The sequence below is a fragment of the Crocodylus siamensis genome, chromosome 1, assembly GCF_052110815.1.
Source record: "Crocodylus siamensis isolate JL-2025a chromosome 1, ASM5211081v1, whole genome shotgun sequence".
Lineage (NCBI taxonomy): Eukaryota > Metazoa > Chordata > Crocodylia > Crocodylidae > Crocodylus > Crocodylus siamensis.
In genome coordinates this window covers 277,244,490-277,262,975 of record NC_143395.1, presented here as the reverse complement: position 1 = coordinate 277,262,975, position 18,486 = coordinate 277,244,490, and the positions used below count along the sequence as shown (strand labels likewise).

The 18,486-nt window shown below is 38.8% G+C and overlaps 1 protein-coding gene across 1 annotated transcript in view; it reads left to right on the top strand.

The window, feature by feature from the left end:
- Positions 1 to 18,143, top strand: part of MOSPD2 (motile sperm domain containing 2) — a 42,779-nt gene extending 24,636 nt beyond the window's left edge. The window contains exons 8-15 of the mRNA XM_090063355.1: positions 1,509 to 1,633; positions 4,185 to 4,355; positions 9,388 to 9,500; positions 9,763 to 9,859; positions 10,986 to 11,082; positions 12,073 to 12,202; positions 14,832 to 14,931; positions 15,546 to 18,143. Coding sequence (XP_089919481.1) covers positions 1,509 to 1,633; positions 4,185 to 4,355; positions 9,388 to 9,500; positions 9,763 to 9,859; positions 10,986 to 11,082; positions 12,073 to 12,202; positions 14,832 to 14,931; positions 15,546 to 15,692 — 980 coding nt within the window. The 3' untranslated portion in view covers positions 15,693 to 18,143. The remainder of the gene's footprint in view (positions 1 to 1,508; positions 1,634 to 4,184; positions 4,356 to 9,387; positions 9,501 to 9,762; positions 9,860 to 10,985; positions 11,083 to 12,072; positions 12,203 to 14,831; positions 14,932 to 15,545) is intronic.
- The last annotated feature ends 343 nt before the right edge of the window (positions 18,144 to 18,486 follow it).

Below are 18,486 nucleotides of genomic sequence, written 5' to 3'. Positions count from 1 at the left end.
TGGTTTCTGCAGCAGGTCCCACCCCCAAATTTCCAGCTCTTCTGGGAGCTCCATGGGCCAGACAACAAGCGTCTGCAAGCCAGGTGCCATAGAAGAAAGATTAAGCTCCTTATCTGTTTCCCCTCTCTTCTGTGGATTGTTTGTGCATTTCTTTTAGACAGGGTCCTGGAGGGCTTTTTACTGTGCTAGGTGGAGAAAATATCAAACCCCATCCTTCCTATCCTTTTTCAGAGATCTCTCTCACAAGAAGCTGTTACAGTAGTCTTGGCCCTTTTCTATAAAAGGGTAGGTCTGACGCATGGAGTTCAATTCACATATTCACAAGTTACTATTGTCTTGAAAAGACCAGGTGCTGATTTTCTGTGGACAGTGCTTCAGGGACTGTTTAGTTGCTCCCTTTAAAAACTTTTGTTTTTATAGTCTGCCACTGCAGGATACACGAGTATCACTGTACCACTTCCATGGTATTCCTGAGAGCACCACTGGGTAGCATGCCTCACCAACTTTCTCACAGTTCACATATGAAAACCCTGAAATGAGGCAGTAAAGCCACCCTGATGGCACCTTCAACCTCTGCTTTTAGTCACTTGAGAGCAGCAGTTAGAATATCTGCACTGTCCATTGGCTGCCTCATTTCTGTATTTGGCACAGGTGGATGGAGAATGTTTTTTCCAGCATCTTAGGAGCACTATAGATACATCATGTGCCATTTAAAAAGACTGCTTACATCATTAATTATTGCTATCAAAATGCATGGCCTTGATAGGGCATGTTTACTTTCCCTCTTCCTGTTATTGGATCCAGATCCAAATGAGGCTTTTAGATATAGAAAGAAACTGAATAGGGGAAAGGATATATCTGTACCTCTGATCTGTGGATTTCTGGAATTAAGAGAATCTTCTCACAGAAAACAGCTACTCAGAGCAGTTCCCTGACCACGCACACAACTCTTGTTGCGTTGCTTGTGGAGGCAGTATGTTCGGTGGACAAAAGTTACTGCTTGTATGTAATCCTTTCTCTGCAAAATTTAAAGACAACTTCCATTATTTGTATTTTTATTTTATAACTCCAGAAGTTTACATAGTTTGTTAGTGCTAAAAGGTAGAGGGAGATGAAACTAGTACAAATTGCGAAAATTTTGAAGTACATTATTTGAAAAATGTGTCATGTTCAAAATGATACATTAAAAAAGATGTATAGGCAGCTATTTGTTAAGACCTGTATTACTTGGTTAAGACTTTGACTTTCATCAGTAATGCATCCATAACATTAATGCCAGTTAAGTTTTTATGTCGCACAGTCCTGGTTTCATGTCCCTCTTTGGCTTTGCATCCTTCTGCCTTCGCAGCTTTTTATAATGAATAAGGCAGACCTAACTCAGTGGTAGGTATTTCTGGCAATTCAGTATGTAGTCTTTTATGAATACTTAGTTTTTATTAATAACTAGTAATAACTGAAACTACAGTATTTGTTTCAAGTAACTTCATATATAATTATTTTCTGTCTAGCTGCATTCAAAATTGTGAAGAGTTGGCTTGGTCCAGAGGCAGTAAACATGTTGAAGTTCACAAATAAGAATGATGTCCAGATCTACATCAATGCAGAGTATTTACCCCCCCATATGGGTGGAACTGTAAGTATATTGGAAGTTCAGAGTACTTTGTAAATGCAATTTTTTTAATCCAATTTATTTCTTGTGTGAATATAATATGGATTTATATTATATAGGGACTTACCTAATTCATGAGGACTGCCCCTATTTCTCTCCCCGTCACAATTTCATGGTCCAAGCACAGCACCAGTCACCACTTTTTTGCAGCCGAGCACGGCAGGACCTTTTGTGCCTATGGCCCTGGGGCCTCCACAGCTAGTGGGTGGGACCCAGTGCAGCAGGGCAGAGTGGAACTCGCCGGGGAAGCTTGTTACTGCTGCTAGGAGATCCGCAGTACCATGGAGAGGTGCCCCCTGCCTGCCCAGTAGCAGCAGGGTTGGTGGGGTAGCATTGTGCCCTTCACTGCTACTAGGTGGGCAGGGAGCTCCTTACCATGGTAGCATGGAGCTCTCAGCAGTGTAAACAAGCTTCCCTACCCGGGTCCAGCTGTGCCCTGCCATGCCAGGTCCCACCTGTTGGGCTGCAGAGGCCCCAGAAGGAGAGCAGCAGGGCAGGAAGGCCCAAGCCTGCAGCAGAAAGCACCTTCCACCCTGCTCACAAATCTGGGGGACACGTGCCCCCCATGACTCCCCTGGTAGTGCGTGCGATGGTGGGGAGCCAGCTCCTACCCCACCCCCAGGACAAGTAGTCTACCGCCCTGTCCCACTCCATGCCCAGGGCCTTGTGGCTAGGCATTCCAGGCCCTAAGCCCATGCTGAGCAGCACTCCCAGCCCTGCCCAACTTCCTCCCTCCAGCCCTGCCCAACTCCCTATGGGGGCCTCAATTCCTCCACCCACCACCACCAGACTTACCTGCTGGGAGTTGCCATCGAGACTTCCTGGTGGCCATATGCATGTGTGAGCATGCACATGCATATGGTGCCTCCTGTCTGTCCACCCTCCCTCCTTTCCCCCCAGTTCCTTACAAGCTGGAACTCTGCCAGCCTGTGAGGGGAAACTCACTGTTTCCTGCATTTTTCTTCTTTAAAATGAGAGAATCCAGATTTTATTGCTTTTTTCTGTGGCAAATGAAAAACGCGGATCCCTGCCAATTGTATACATGCACTGCCATGGAGCCAGCCACCATTTTATAGGTATAATTATAAGTAGATATACTGTGACAAGATGAGAGTACATTTGATGCTAGTAAGTCACAAATTTAACTGTTTAATAATAAAGTTAACGTTCAGTAGCCTTAACTAATTTCCAAATCTTTCTATATTAAGAGTAAAAAAGATTTCATAGCTGTTTTTAGTAACTTGGTGACTTATTTCAGTGGAACGTAAGATAATTTTCATCCTTTTTGAAAGGAAAACCTTACTGAATTCTAATGTCTGTATATTTTTGATGTTATCCTCCATAAATGGAGGAAGGGAAAGTTTTATATAGGGTTTGCCCCACTGAAGTATAAAGGCATTTGACTGGCCAGTGTCTTTGCCTTGTTTGGACCAGGAAAGACAATTCCATCCTTTTCAGTTTCATTGCCCCTCTGCCAAGATGTCTGAAGACACAGGAGCTCAAGAAGGCTAATTCAGAAGGAAGTTAAGAGTCTAGCTGTTTGTATTGCATTCAAATACTGCATTATTAGTAGAAGGATACTTGGCATCAGCCTCCAACCCCTTCCCCCCTCCACTCTCCTTTCTTCCACCTAACCCAAGTACATGTTTGTCTGCTCCACAAATTCTCCCAAGGTACATCCAAATAGTTGATTATAAAGCAGCGCATGCATACTTTATTTCAACCACTTGAGGAATCGCTTTGCCCAACGGAACCCATTCTCTGTGGTTTTTCCACTGAGTTTTATTATTTAGAAGTTCTCACCAGTTCAACATTCACCAATTCAGATGTCTTCAGTATATGTGAGGTCTTGATATTTAGATTGCTATACTGATCTAGCTTTCTTATTAAAAATATCCTCTGTAATCAGTGGATGATGTGTGTTGTATGGGCTAAAAGTTGGCATTAAAGTAGCTTAATACATATATATGCAGTATTAGTTCTTTAAACATTAATAGACAAGCCATTTTTATTTTACAAGTCAAATCATGGACTTAACTGCCTGTAGGATTTTCTTTGAAGCCAAAACAGTTACAGAAGTACAAAGAGTGTCTGAAAATCCAATTATTTTTTGTTGTTGAAGTTGGCTCTGTAATATAAAAGCATCTGAAATGATTCAAACCAAATATGGCTCAGTGTTTTTCTTCACCTTAGGCTAATCCTTTAAATGCCTAGTTTCAAAACAGAACAAATTCTATAGCTCATTTGAGTATGTAAACCATGCCATTAGCTATAATTTAGTAGCTTTAATTAGATGATTGTCATATTTTATTATTATAGTGGGCAAAGCCCACAATAGTTGGTAAATCATCTTTTTGCATAAGGGTCCCCTGTAACATAAAATATATAAATAAAATACGTTAAGATAATGGATGAAAGAAAAGATTAACTCTTAAGATATCTACTTCTTTAGAGTCATGAAATTGCTTTTCCTTCCAATTGGTATACTTGTCTCTTAAATCAAATTGTATTATAGGATACTTTCAAGTTTAGCTACCCTCCACTGGTTGATGATGACTTTCAAACTCCTTTGTATGAAAATGGGCCCATTGCTAGTGAAGATGAAAATGAGAATAAAGAGGAGATAGAAGCAGACAGCAAGGAGACTACTGATTCCAATGAAGAACAAAGCCTCAATCCAAAAAAGGTATCTGTTAAGTCCCAAGGCTAAGAAAAAAACACTACATGAAAAGTTTGACAAGGGGTATTTATTCTGGTCAGTTTCTACAGAATTTGTTGAAAGAATTGAGTTTCTTAACTTCAGAAAAAGAACAGACTTGGGAAAATCATATATCTCTTTAATGTATAAAAGGCTGTTATATGGAGGAAGTTACAAACAGCTCTTTATGCTTGCTCGGGACAGGAAAAAAAGTAATAGATTTAAATTCCAATAAGGGGGATCTGTTAAATACCAGAAAAAAATAGAATGGAATTCAGAATTAGTTAGTGGAATAGACTGCCTCACTAGGGTTTTTTGTTTATTTAATTGATTCTAAATCACTATTGACAGGCAGCCGCCTATATACACATCATGGGTGTCAGACTCATTTTACACCCTTGGCTAAATCCATACCACAAATTTCCTTGCAGGCCTGATCCAGCTCAGGGCATGGGGTGGTTCCAGCCTAAGGCTTCGGTGGCTCCAGCTCCAGCTCTGACTTGTGGTATGCAGCAGCTCTGGCTCCAGCACCATAGCATTGTCACTCAAATGTCAGTATAGGATACATGGTGGCACCTCCAGTATAGGGCCAGCAATCAACAAGGTAGGGCTGTGGCAGTTGTGGTGACAAAGCAGCTGGAGGGCAGCCATGCCTGTATCAGCTTTTGATTATCCTCATGCCACTGATTTGCCATTTATACCAAGTCCCCTGAATTCAGCAGGCGACTCCCTCCAGGCCTCTGGCTATGTCCCCCAATTTCTGGAGACCCACTGGGGACCTGTGAGCTGGGATAGCTGATCCTGCTTTTAGGCAAGGGGTGGATTTAGGTGACTTTTAAGGTTCCTTTGATCCTAAGCTGAAGGCCAGAAGATGGAACATGAGCCATCAATGCAATGCCGCAGCTGGCAAAGCAAACAAGACTCAGGAAGTCCTCGTTCCACTTTACTTGGCCTTGGTGAGACCACAGCTGGAATACTGTGTCCAGTTTCATGCTCTGCAGTTCAGAAAAGATGGGGAGAAGCTTGAGAGAGTCCAGAGGAGAGCCATGTAGCTTGAGAGAGTCCAGAGGAGAGCCATGTGAATGATTGGAGGACAAGAGAGCAGGCTTTATGAGGAGAGGCTGAGAGACATGGCACTCTTCAGCCTGGAGAAGCATAGGCTCAGGGGTGACTTGGTGGCAGCCTGTAAGTACATAAGATGTGTGGACCAGAAACTAAGAGAACTTCTGTTCATCAGGGCACCCCATGGGAAGACTAGGTTCAACAATCACACACTCTTGGAAGGCTGCTTTAGGCTGGACATAAGGAAAAATTTCTTAACTATCTGAGTCCCCAGGGCCTGGAATAGACTCCTTCCCCCCCGTGCAGGCACCCACTCTGGATTCCTTTAAGAAACACTTGGATGTCTATCTTGCTGGGATCATTTGACCCCTGCTGACTGCCTGCCCTTTGGACAGGGGCCTGGACCCAATGATCTTGTGAGGTCCTTTCCAGCCCTAATGTCCATGAAATCTATAATTTTCTGTTAGGATATCTTTGCAGCTTTTAGTGAAAAACATGAGAATGCTTTGCATTTATTTTTATTTTATTTTTCAGTTCTGCTTCTTAAAGTTAAATATTGAACAGTTGATTTTTATGAACAGATTAAAATGCACAGAAAATTATTTAGTATTTCTGTACATAATATTCAGTGTCAGTCTTAACATTTAAAATGGGAAAAAAGTGAATGTATCCAAAAAGTGTGGTTTTTAAATTTTAATCTTTCCTCAAGTATCTGATGCATTATTTAATAATATATCTCACTTTCTCAAAAGATGTTTTAATCACGAGAAAATAGACAAAATGTAAGACTAACACTAGCATCTGGAGAGTGTGAGAGAGAAGAGTATGTTAGACATTTTATTGATTGCACAAATTCAGTTAAGTTTTATATGGATCCAAAGGCAATGAAGGAAATGATTCGTGTAGATGTAGCCTTAAAACCTATGCACAGTTTATTAAAATAGATCAAGATTTAGTTTTACTTAAATTTGTATTCCACTATACAGTGGTGCTAGTCTATAGGAAATACTTTCCCTAGAGCAAGGTTGCTCAACCCTCAGCTCATGGTTCAGATCCACCCTGCCAAGCCATGGCATCCAGCTTGTGGGGCTTCCCAAGGTTTGGGAAGTTTGACACCAGTAGAGCAGTGGCAATTTAATACTGCCACCTATCCCTGAAATTACAAGAATTTGCAACACCATGAGGTGAGGCCAGGTCAGGCCAGACCACACCTCTCCCTACATCTCCCTGATCAACATGCAACTGGATTGGGGCTAGGCCACCTTCCTTCCCTCACCACCTAGAACAGGGCCATAAGGGGGCCTCAGACACTGTCCATCTGGCCCATGGGCTAAAAAGATTGAGCATCACTGCCCTAGACAATTACTGAAACTGCTGTTGTAGTCCAGAATTTGGAATTCCCTGCTAATATCATAATTTCTGCTTCACAATATGAATTTTAGAACTTGTATCCTTTAAGCTTAATAATCTTAATATTATTCTTTAGTCTATAAATATTCGTTATTTTAAACTTTTATTTTTACAACTTGGACTGCCAAAGAAATAAAATTAGATTCATAGAGTTTAGTACCAGAAGGAACTATTAGAACATTTGGTCTAACTAAATAACTGTGTTGCGTGAGCCATTAAATTTCACCTTCTTACCCTATATTGGGCCCAGTAATTTGTGCTTGATTAAACCAATATTTCCTCAATTTCTCATGAACTATTGGCTATAATTAAAAAAAAAAAAAATTAATTGCATAGAAAGGACAGTGCCAGCTGTGGACTGCTTTGCCTTGGCTTAGTGGAGCAGAGTTTGGGAACTATTGGATTAAAGCATATCTTGTATTTGGCTGAAGCATAACTTCTAGAATGTCATCCCATCTTAATATGAAGGCATAAAGATAAAGAGGCTCTGCCATTTTCTTTGTAGTTGATTATAAACAAGAACCACTCTTAACAGTGGTATTTTCATGTAATACCTAATCTAAATTTTGTCTAGCTTCAGCTTCCTACCATTGGATTTTGTTATGCCTCCACAAAACTAGCCAGTCCTCTGAGAGCTGTTATTTCCTTCAGGTGGAGGTACTGGCTCACTATAATCAAGGTACCTCTCTGTCTTCTGGATTACCTAGGGAAGATTAATTCTTTAAGTTCTAAACTCTTGACTCGCTTAAAAGCAGTTTCCTCTTGTCTTTGACTTACGTTTGTTGCATTTCTTCTTTGCACCCTCTCCCATTTTTCTGCATCTTTTTAAAATTATAGCCAAAGTTATGCATTTCATTGTTGGTGTCACCAGTGTCACAGAGATGAAACACCTTCCTATTTCTAGTTAGTATCTCGGTTCATGTATCTAAAAGTTACATTGCTTGTTTTGCTACAGCATGATATTGTTTTTGGCCATTATGACTCGTAAGTCTGTTTCAGAATATCGGTTTTCCAAGAGAATGTTAGGAATTGGTAGCATTTCTTGTTCCTATATGAGTGTGTCAAGTCTCTGCACTGTAAACTCTGGTCTTGTGAGCCTCCATGAGCTGGCGCAGGGCTGTCTCACTCACCTGCTATGTCTTGCTGGAAAATTACTTCAAGGAGGAGTTCAGTGAGGTATTGTCCTGCCTGGGACAGGTAGTACTCCCGCATCCAGTGCAGTCAACCTTGGGGCTCCACCTTCCCTACGCCCCTTCAGCTCACCAGCCGTGTAGTAGAGATTGTACCATCAGCTGTCACCTCCTCAGGCCTCTGGACCAGCCCTTGGAGGCTTGGCCATACATTGTATTTCTCCCAGGCTTATCCAGTATCTTTTTCACCGCCAAATGCCCATGTGACAATGCAGTTTTTCCGCGATTACTCTGTTGGTGCAGATTGCAAAAGGGTAATGATCAAAATACTAAAGAAAGCAACTTAAACTCAGTCCTGGCCAGGTCTGACCTCCTGATTGGTCATTAAGGCTGGAGTCTGGCAATATTCTCCCAGCAGCCATCCTCAGCTCCACTGCCTCACCTTTGAGTATGGCGAGTCCTCAAACTAGAAACAAAATGAACAAAAGTAAAAAAATAAATAAATAAAAATTAAAAGTAGCCTGTTCAGAGCAGCCTTGCCAACTGCGTGCTCCAGCTTCTAGGTGCTGACTCCACTTCAGCTTCTGCAGGGCTCAGCTGGCCCGTGATCATCCTTGAGTTGCAGCTTCTCAGGCAACAGTGCTCCCAGAGTGCTCTAGCCCTACAGCCTCTCTCTCCCTTGCCAGGCCTTTTAAACGTCCTGCGGTGGCACCAAAGGCTAACGTCATCAGCCTGGTGCCACCAAACTTGATTGACATGCTTTAAGAGTCGACACAGCATTGGCTCATGCAGCTCCTGACCCCTCCCTGGCTCTCTCCCCAGTAAGTATCCTGAGACTCCTGAGCTTCCGTGACCTGGTCCTGGGGTGCCTGGCTGTGACCACGGGGTCTCCAGCTCTAGTGCGTGGCTCTAGCTGCCACAGTGTATTTTCGTGTGCCTGGATTAAAAAGGAGTTTGTTTCATTGGGACCACATGATAGACTGCTTTGAATGAACGTAATCATTTACCACATTATCAATATTATTGTGATCTGCACTTTTATCAGCATTAGCTTTTATATTTACATCCAGATCATTGATTAAAATATTGAATAGTATCAGGCCTAGTATTGGACCCTGTAAAACAGTTAGAAAAATCCCACAATCACAGTTCTTTATTATTTATTATTGTTTTTCAGTTGCTGCGTAATTGAGGCCAATAGTGTATAAACTAGAATCTTCCTTGGAGTCTGTATTTTACATGTTTGAAAGTTTAAAGACTTGTCCAAGTTGTTAGACATTTGGTATCTTTTTTAAAACATGTATTAAAAAGAAGTCTTGCCAGTGTATCTGATGCAGAAACATCTGTCTGACACTAATATATAGACAGATATATAGTTGATGACTGATAATATTATTTGCCCTTTATTTTTTCCTTAGATAAGTTTTGTAGAACAAATTTCCAAGCCAGAAGAAAATGACAAAACAGATTCCAAAGCAAAAAATGCAAAGAAAGCATTAACCACTTTTAAAGGACCTTTATTGCATATCAGGTAATAACATTCAGTATTGCCTTTGTTCATTTTGTTAATTCTTTTCATCTTCTGTATAGGTCCTAGAATTTTTTATAAAACCACAAGAACTGAAATGAAGAATTACATTAATATTAGTCAATTCAAACGTGTCTTTTAGAAAAGTTTCTGGTTTTATTCTTTTGTTATAAAATCATTTATTTGTTTTTGGATAAATTATTTGGTTGAGTTGTTTGAAAACATGAAAACATGTTAAAACAAAAATTATTTTATTTTAAATTAGTCCTGCAGAAGAGCTGTATTTTGGCTCCAAAGAAACTGGAGAGAAGAAATGCCTGATCATTCTGACAAATGTGACTAAAAATATAGTGGCATTTAAGGTAAAGAATTCATTGTTTTGCCTTGCTAAACATGCTTCTCTAGAAAGTGAAAATTTGCCAAAATAAAATCTGGTGCATATCAAACCCACCCCAAAAGAGAGCTGGGCTATCAACTTGACAGCCCATGGGTTGCATGCAGTTCACAAGGTGTTAAATTGCAGCCTCTGGGCTCCCATCTGGCTGCCATGCCTCCCCATTGCTCCAGCTGCAACATAGTGCAGCTCACAGTGCTGGGGAAGCTCACAGCTGGGGTATAACATGGTGCAGTAATGGAGCTTGTGGCTGGGCATGTGGTGCAGTGGGGGTGAGGGGGTACATGGTGCAGCAGTGGGGGAGGGGCATGCAGTCCTAGGCACCCATGGCCCATGCTAGTGTGGGTCACTATTCATGCAAATTTTGACAATAGTCTAGATTTCCCCAAAAAAGAATGAAGGAGAACCACTGAAAAGTGGGATGGGGGGTTTGTATGTTGTCCCTTCTCCCTCTCTTTCCCAAAGTCCTCCCCTTCCCTCACCCCCCCCCCCAAAACAAACAAACTAAAAATAAAAAATGACACAGGATCAATCAACAGTACAAGCATTGCTGAGCAGATCATTGTGGAGAAATGAGTACCAACTGTTTCATACTTGATGCATACCAGAAATTTAAATGGATGTAGGTGTTCTTAGATTTGGCTTATTGCCACTTCCTACATGTTTTCTGAGTATAAAGATTAATTCTATTTCCAAAACTGTCAAACCGGCAGTTTTCAGTTGTTACAGTCAATAATCTTATTCCATATTTTATTTGTATGGGAGAGAAAGAGAAGCAATTTAGTCTTACCAAAAAAGAAGAACAAAACTGGTAAATTGTAAGCACTGGTACCCAGAATTCTTCAAAAATTCTTAGTCACTTCTCCGTTTTTTTATTTTTTTTAAATTCTTTTTGAAAGGTAAAGGCAGGTGCCAATCTAAGAATATTTCACCCTGTTTTTAGGAGGGAATGGTTGGGGGGGAGAATCTCTTAAGATTTGTGGGGGTTGGGTTGGGGTTTTTTTAATAATTTAGCAGTTGAAAACTTGAAGCTTATACTGTTGTTAAATTGGCGTGTATGCACTATAAGTTTTGTTTGCTTTTTTGTTTCTTAGGTGAGAACAACTGCTCCTGAAAAGTATAGAGTTAAACCAAGTAACAGCAGCTGTGAACCTGGTACATCATTAGACATAGTAGTTTCTCTCCATGGTGGTAAGCAACATTTTTGTTTGTCAAGAAAGTCTATGAAGAGAACACAAATGAGCACCTCTTCTTTGGATTTGTTTCTGTATATCCTACGTTATGTCTTGGCACTTGTGAACTTTTTGGGGGCTTCTTCTATAGTGGGTGTTAGCAATCCCTGGCACAACTGCCAGAGATTGGCACACAAAGGCATTTTGCTTGGCACTTGTGGCACCGAGCCCCAGCCCCTTCCTCAAGGCGCGACAAGATCAGGCCGCATTCAGTTCCCCTGCTTTCTGCCCCAGACTACCAACATCTTACAATTTGAGGTTGCGCATTTTTTTTGGTACTCCATTCAAAAACGTTGCCGACCCCAGTAATACAGCATTAGGCAGATGTGTGTAGAATGCACTTGTCCCATAGTCATTTGTTTTGTTTCCTGTGTGTCATTGCCAGATGCATCTGCCAGTAAGTTCCCATTTAAAACATTCATATTAAGTGTGGTGGTGTGTGTTGCTTCTCTCTTTCATCTCCAAAGGACCAGATTTTGAAATATAGTTTTCTAAAAGTAATCATGTCAAAATGATGGTATAATTTTGCTAGGCTAAACTAATTCCTAGTTTGTCCTATGCATTTGTTGCTTCCAAGTCCCTTTTTTTATAAATCTTATCAAACGCAACATGAAGGAACAACAGAGCAAGTATACCAGTAATGCCAAGGTTTTGGGTCTTTCACTTGCATTGCTTTGCTGTCTTAAAAACTTAGCCAGGTAAATCTCCATTCTGGGGAAAACACATTGAGAAATGAAATCTTGGACAACTGTTTCAATTGTTATTCACGTTTTTGTGCTGTTCTGTTGAAGATTATTAATTACCAATTCAAGCTTTTTCTTAAAGTTGCTATTTAATTTTGTTCCTAAAATACTTACTTAAAAAGCATTATTTCTGTTAAGTTTACACGGTTTATTTGTGGTGATTTGTTTCTTTGTTTTTGTTTTTGGGGTTTTTTTGTTGAGAGCAGGTTTTTTAGCTTCCCTGCATGACCGCTTCCTAATAATGGCAGCAGAAATGGACCAGGCTTCTGGAGCAGGTGCATCAGAATTGGCTCAGTTCTGGAAAGAAGTCCCTAGAAACAAAGTAATGGAACATAGGTAAGCCCATTGACTTAACCCACATAAATAGAATTTTAGCTGTGTAATTTTATCCTAGTATTTGCTCATTGTCACGGGTGATAATGTTTCTTGTCTTAATGACACCTGTACACCTCTGTTGTCTTGTGTGGATTTTGGTTATATCAGATGTAATTGAACTCAACTTATGCTTTTGTAATGATGTTGACTCTTTTATATGTTAACCAGAATAATAAAGAGTAAAAAATATTTTTGCCACTAAAGTGAGCAGATACAACTGAATGAATATACCAAAGGGATTAATGGAGGAAGAATGTGTCCCTTAAATGCACATAATTTAGCATTTTTTCCTTTGAGATTTCAAATGGAATTTCTTAAGATTTTTCTAAAAAGAAAATGAAAGGGATTCTGTAAACTTATTAGCCAGCCATATCATAATTTTGGGGTGGCTATAGCTGTTGCCTACCCACCCCACACAGCTGAGCCTTCCCCACTCCTGCTGAGCCCAGCCCCCCCCACCAGGAAGAGGCTGGCGCTGCCCCTGGCTCCGAGCCTGCAGCAGGCAGCCCCCCTCTGCCCTGTGCACAAATGGGGGGAGGACATGCCCCCCATGCCTCCCCCAAGGGGGTGCACCGTGGCAAGGAGCCAACCCCTTTTCCACCTGTCCTCACCCCGTGGATGAGCTGCCCACAGCTCTGTCCCACACCCAGCCCCAGGGCCTCATTCACTGCCATGGCTGGAAAGCATCTGCCCTTTGCCCGTGCCTCATTCCTTCCCTCACCATGGGTGCCTTGATCTACCCCACCTCATACCCCTCCCCCACAGACTTCCCAGCAGGATGCTGCTCCCCAAGCTGCCCAGCTGCATTCCTGTAAATCAGTTTTTGGATCAGTATTGGCTGATATGCCTTGCTAATAATCGGCTTTCAGTATCCGCCCAAAAAAATCTTTATCTGTGTATCCCTGCTTGTACCCCTGTATTCGTTTCCTGGCATAAACTACTTCTGAATCATCTTGTTTGCATAACATGAAGTTTTAAGAAAGCTATATGTAATGTCTGTTATTATTTTTGTATTATTGTAGATGTTTTCTTCATCCTCAGATGTTCATTTTAACTTTAATTGTATTTACTTATATACTTCATCATTAGTGAAGCATGGATTTCACTAAATCAGGAAATGAAATCTTCATGAAATCTGTTTCTTCAGTTTACATGTTTGTTTGGTTTTTTTTATCTGAATGTTGAACCTGACAATGAAATTCAAAATGGTGCATGGATACTCATAAAAGGATACTTATGATGCTAATTTTTTTTTAAGATAACAGTTCATAATTGCAGCTGCTGGGTACGTTTTCTGATCTGTCATTGTTGTGCAGGGTGGCCCTCCTTCTGTCCAGAGACCATAAAAGCATCATTACTTCTCAAGTAATTTGGGGATTATTTTCTCATAGCTGCTTATTTTGCTCAATAGACATTGTGCAAGGAGTTAATCTCCTTAATTCTCTTGGGAGGCTTTTTTTGAAGTTTCATATATGAAAACATAGACATACTTTTTATTCACATGCAGTAATCTTCCACGTATAGGAAACAGTACTTTATATTTGCATTTTCTGACTTTATGTATTATGTCATTTTAGGTTTCTTTGCTAGTATTCTTGACAGTAATGAGATTTTTTTTTTTTTTTACTGCCACAGAATCCTGCAGAATATTTGTCTAATAACAATACAAATAAATGTACAGGAAATTTGAGTTCTAGTAATATGATATGACCCACGCTGATCTTTCATCTCAAGAAAAACTGATATCAAAATTGGAAGAGCATGTCATCATTTGACTCAATGCATATACTGTATAACTATCTGAATAATTATAATTTCAGATTAATATCTGTTTTGCCAACTCCTTTTCCTAAGGTAGACGGTTAACATGTTTTCTCTTTTTCCCAAAGTCAGTTCCAAAGCATTTTCTCCCTTTTCTTGTGCTTTCTTCTCTCAAAAGTTATAAAATTTGTCTTAGAGAATACTAAATGTCTTGGGATAAGTTATGGAATGTGTTCATTTCAAACTAATTGACTTGTTTCAAAAAAAGGTTTATAGTATGAACTCATAAAATGCTTTCATTGTTAATTCAGATGCATTCCCTTTTTTATTAGCAGTGTATACCTGAGGCCTTCAAGGTGATAACCAAGCATAATTAGGCATACTTTGAAATTCTGTTTCTGCTTGCTTCGAACACAAAAAGGATGGAGATGTTAAATTACATTGCAAAAATGAGAATATCTATTTCCAGTATAAGTGAAACAGCATTTCTGCAGTATTGAATTCTGGATTAAATTCAGCAGTGGGTTGTACAGATGTATTTTAACTTTAGTTTTATCTTTATTTTAAGGAAACATTCAATTATATCTGTTCTAATGTTATGCTTTAAATTCCTGAGGCAATGTAACAACATTTGGGAAGTGATCTAACTCTGATAGATTTTTAGGGATCAGAATTTAGGTCTGTGAAGAGAATGTTGTGTCAGAATTTTAATTCTTTTACTATTTAATAATGAAACATTATGAAAAGTTTCTTCTTAATTTCTTTCAACAATCTGAAAATAAACTTTTATAATATGTTCATAGTTAAATTGTACTTGAATTTTTAACAGGTTAAGATGTCATGTTGTAGAAAATAGCAAGCCTTCTACTTTAACATTAAGAGAGAATTCATTTATTCCTGCCAAAACCAATGAAGATTTACACTTACAGGTAAGAAAGTACTCTTCCATAGAAATGAACCTGGAGCAAAATTTATAAACTGCCTTACAACTATAAATGGCAGTTGAAAAAAGATTTAGTTAAACAATAGAAAAGAAATTCAGCGCAGAAAGTATTTCCATGCAAAAAGTTAGAAACCTCAGGTAACTGTAAACAATAATTAACAACATACCTACTTAAATGAATCTTCACATTTTTAATAAAAATTCTCTACTGCACTTTCCATTTCTGTCATCCCCTTTTTTATTTATTATATGTAACAAGTATTAGTGTTCTTAAGTATCAGTACTGCCACTTAGTAGAAAGATGTTATTTTCTTGACCTAGAGCAGGATGGATTGATTCATAGTGCTAGTAATTTTTTAATTTTACAGAAATGATCCAGATTATTAGAGCATGCTTTAAAAGAAAATGTATTCTTTGAGTTTTATTATCGGCATCTTTTAAAATACATTTTTTAAATATTGTATCTTTTAAAATGCTGGTCATGTGCACACTGTGATTTCTTATAATTGTTTACAGCTAAAATTAGTAATAGCAGAACTCATTCAGTTTAAAAACTGTTCTTAATTTCTGTAACCTTTTTGTTTGTTTGTTTGTTTTTAGCTAACTCAATTATTACAAGTAAATAAAAGACTTCAAGAACAGGTTGATTGTTGCATCTGGTTCCAGCAGATAACAGTTGTTTTAGCATTACTCTTAGTTGCTATGGCTGCCTTCTCCTTCTACGTGTTGCATACCCAGCAGAGCTAAATAGTATTGCCTGTTACTACACATGCTGCCTATCATAAATGGTTTGAAAAGAAAGGATCCAAAGCTGCTCTGTTAAACCCTGGAATTGCCAAAAATGCTGTGTCTGTGCTTTCAAGACTGGAAAGTAAAATAGTTGTGGTTAAAAGAAGAAATGAATGACCAAGAACTGTTAAGAAATGTAGTGAAACTATCTTAATGCTTTATTATGGTGCAGAAAGAGAGAAGGCTTAGGATTTACGTCCATGAGACATGTTGGTGGATATTATCAAACTGAAAAGATGACTAAATGTAACTGTAATTGAAAACTGCTCTAATTTTCTCCCTTTTTGTTCAAGTGTTGTAAATGTCCCCTGAAAGGTACAAGTAGACTGTTTAAATTAATTCAAGAATTGCAAGCTATTACTTTTTTTTATGAAGTAGAGTAGTTATAGGCTAGATTTTTTTCCATAGGTTGTATGTGTGTGCTTCATATGTATGAACATACGGGGAGAGAGAGATATGATAATTTGGTGATGGTGCATTTTGAAATCGAGGAACAGAATTCTTATCGTGGTTGTATCTTTTATTTTTGGTTTCTGGATGTAAAATTATCACAAATATTACATTGCCAAAAATCATACATACAGTAGCCATACTCCCCAGGAAAAAAATCTGTAATAATTCCAAAGATAATTGATGAAAATACTTTTTGAAGGCTGGTTTAATTTATTATAGGTATTTCTGTTCTGTTGGGCTCTTTTTTTGTAAAGTGTATTAATTTCACTTTCTGAAAGTTTCAGAACTCTTTATTCAAACTCTAGAGAAGGGTTGTCAACCGGAGGTACGCCTACCCCTGGGGGTACTTGGACCGGTCCTAGGGGTATGTGTGGGTAGACAGGGGTGGAGTGCTGCTGCCTCCCAGGGGCAGGAGTGGGGCGAGGGCAGCAGTGCCCCTCTGTGGGGCAGGAAGGCTCACACATGGCTGCCACAGCTACCACATACCACCCCAGTGAGCTTCCCCACCCTGCCTCGCCCCTGGGAGGCAGTGGTGCATTGTCCCTGCCTCCCTGCTCTGTCTCCAACCATGTACTACCTCCTCCCCGATTTGGTGTCTGGCTGAGCACTACCCCCCCCCCCCACACCCATGTTCAGCTGCCAGGGGTACTTAGACTAAAAAAGGTTGAAAACCCCTGCTTTAGATCAACATGCTGTTGAGAAGGTCATCAGAAATGAATTATGATTCATATAAAAGGTAAACAGAATAAATGTAGGAATGTTTCCTGAGATGTACAATTTGTACATTAATCTTCCATAAGAAAAAAGCCAGGTCAGGAAAAGATTGGATGTGTAAAAGAAAATGTAAACAGCACAGTATCTTCCATTTCTGCTATTTACAGAAGGCATTTTAGGAAGGGTGTATAAAGTCAGTCAAATTATGTTTTAGTAAAGAATCTTTGTACTCATTGCTGTGAATATTTATATTAAAATGACCTAAAAATTAAAAGCTTGAAAGGAGACCTGAGCCGGTATCATTTCCCCTCACCACTGTAAACGTTTAAAATTTAAAAATGCAGAAATTGGTCTTTTATCATGAATTGGCTTATGTGTTACTTGCACTGCTAGTTAATACTGGGCTGCTGGATTTAATTTATAAAATAGGTTATAAAAGATCATTGCAGAATTTCTTATATTTTATCCTCAAAACCCTCTAAAAAGGAAAGCATTAAGTGACACTGCCTTCTTTTTTTAATGGTGATGATTGGTATAGCATCATTCACATGGATTCAGTTTTGTTTTTTGAAAAAATTCTGATATTGAGTGAATACATCTAAATTAGTTAACTTTTTGCGGTGAATCAGACTACAGTCCAGTGTGATTACTGAAAATTGACCGTGTTCATTGCAGATCTTTATGGTATTATATTTCATACTCTGTCATCTATCCTGAATTGACTTGCTCTTTATTTTATTCTAGCAGAGGTCTTAGTTTTCATCAATTATTTATTTTAGGTTCTATTCAGCAGGCTTTCTATGCTTTTGCTTTCCCTAATAAGTTAGACACTATTACTGTTCAAACAAGTTACCACAATTTAAAATGTTTTCCTAGAATTCAGATTCCAATTGTCTTACTTTAAAGAAAGGATTTAATAGAATATCCTGCACTTGTAAAGTGATCTCAGTAAAATACAGTGATTTGTAAATTTGAGATAAGCTTTACTAACTCTGTTTATAAAATACTTATGCTAATTTTGACTGGATTTAATAGCACTTTATTGTAAAATTGCGAGAAATATATTCTTAGAATCTTTACCAACATAAATATTCTAATGTTTTGGTGCTTTCATATTTTTTCAGTATTTTTATTACTATATTGGTATTTTCTTTGTATAATTGATCAGATCAATGTTTTCTATTTTAATACGTTTTAGAAAAATAACTTCACTTAAAATAAATATAAGGAATAAAAATGGTCTTCAGTGTTGTTCAGAGTCTTAAAATAACTAGAGTTAAATCTCATTTTATTTAAAGGTATGAGGCCTAGCACAATGGAACAGCAGTGTGGGAATGGCATATAAGCATTAGTATATTTTATAATTTGTAAACCTAATCGGAATTTCAATTCCACGCACACAGTGAAAATTATAGACTTGATCCAAGAAGACAAATGAATACCAGCTTCATTTGTTAAAGAGATATTCATTCTAGTGGACTTTACCTTATTGGTGTAGAGCTAGTAAGCTTTATTATTTTGTCATTCCATAGAATCATTGACATTTCTCAGAACATATCCTTGAATGAAATATTGTATAAAATAA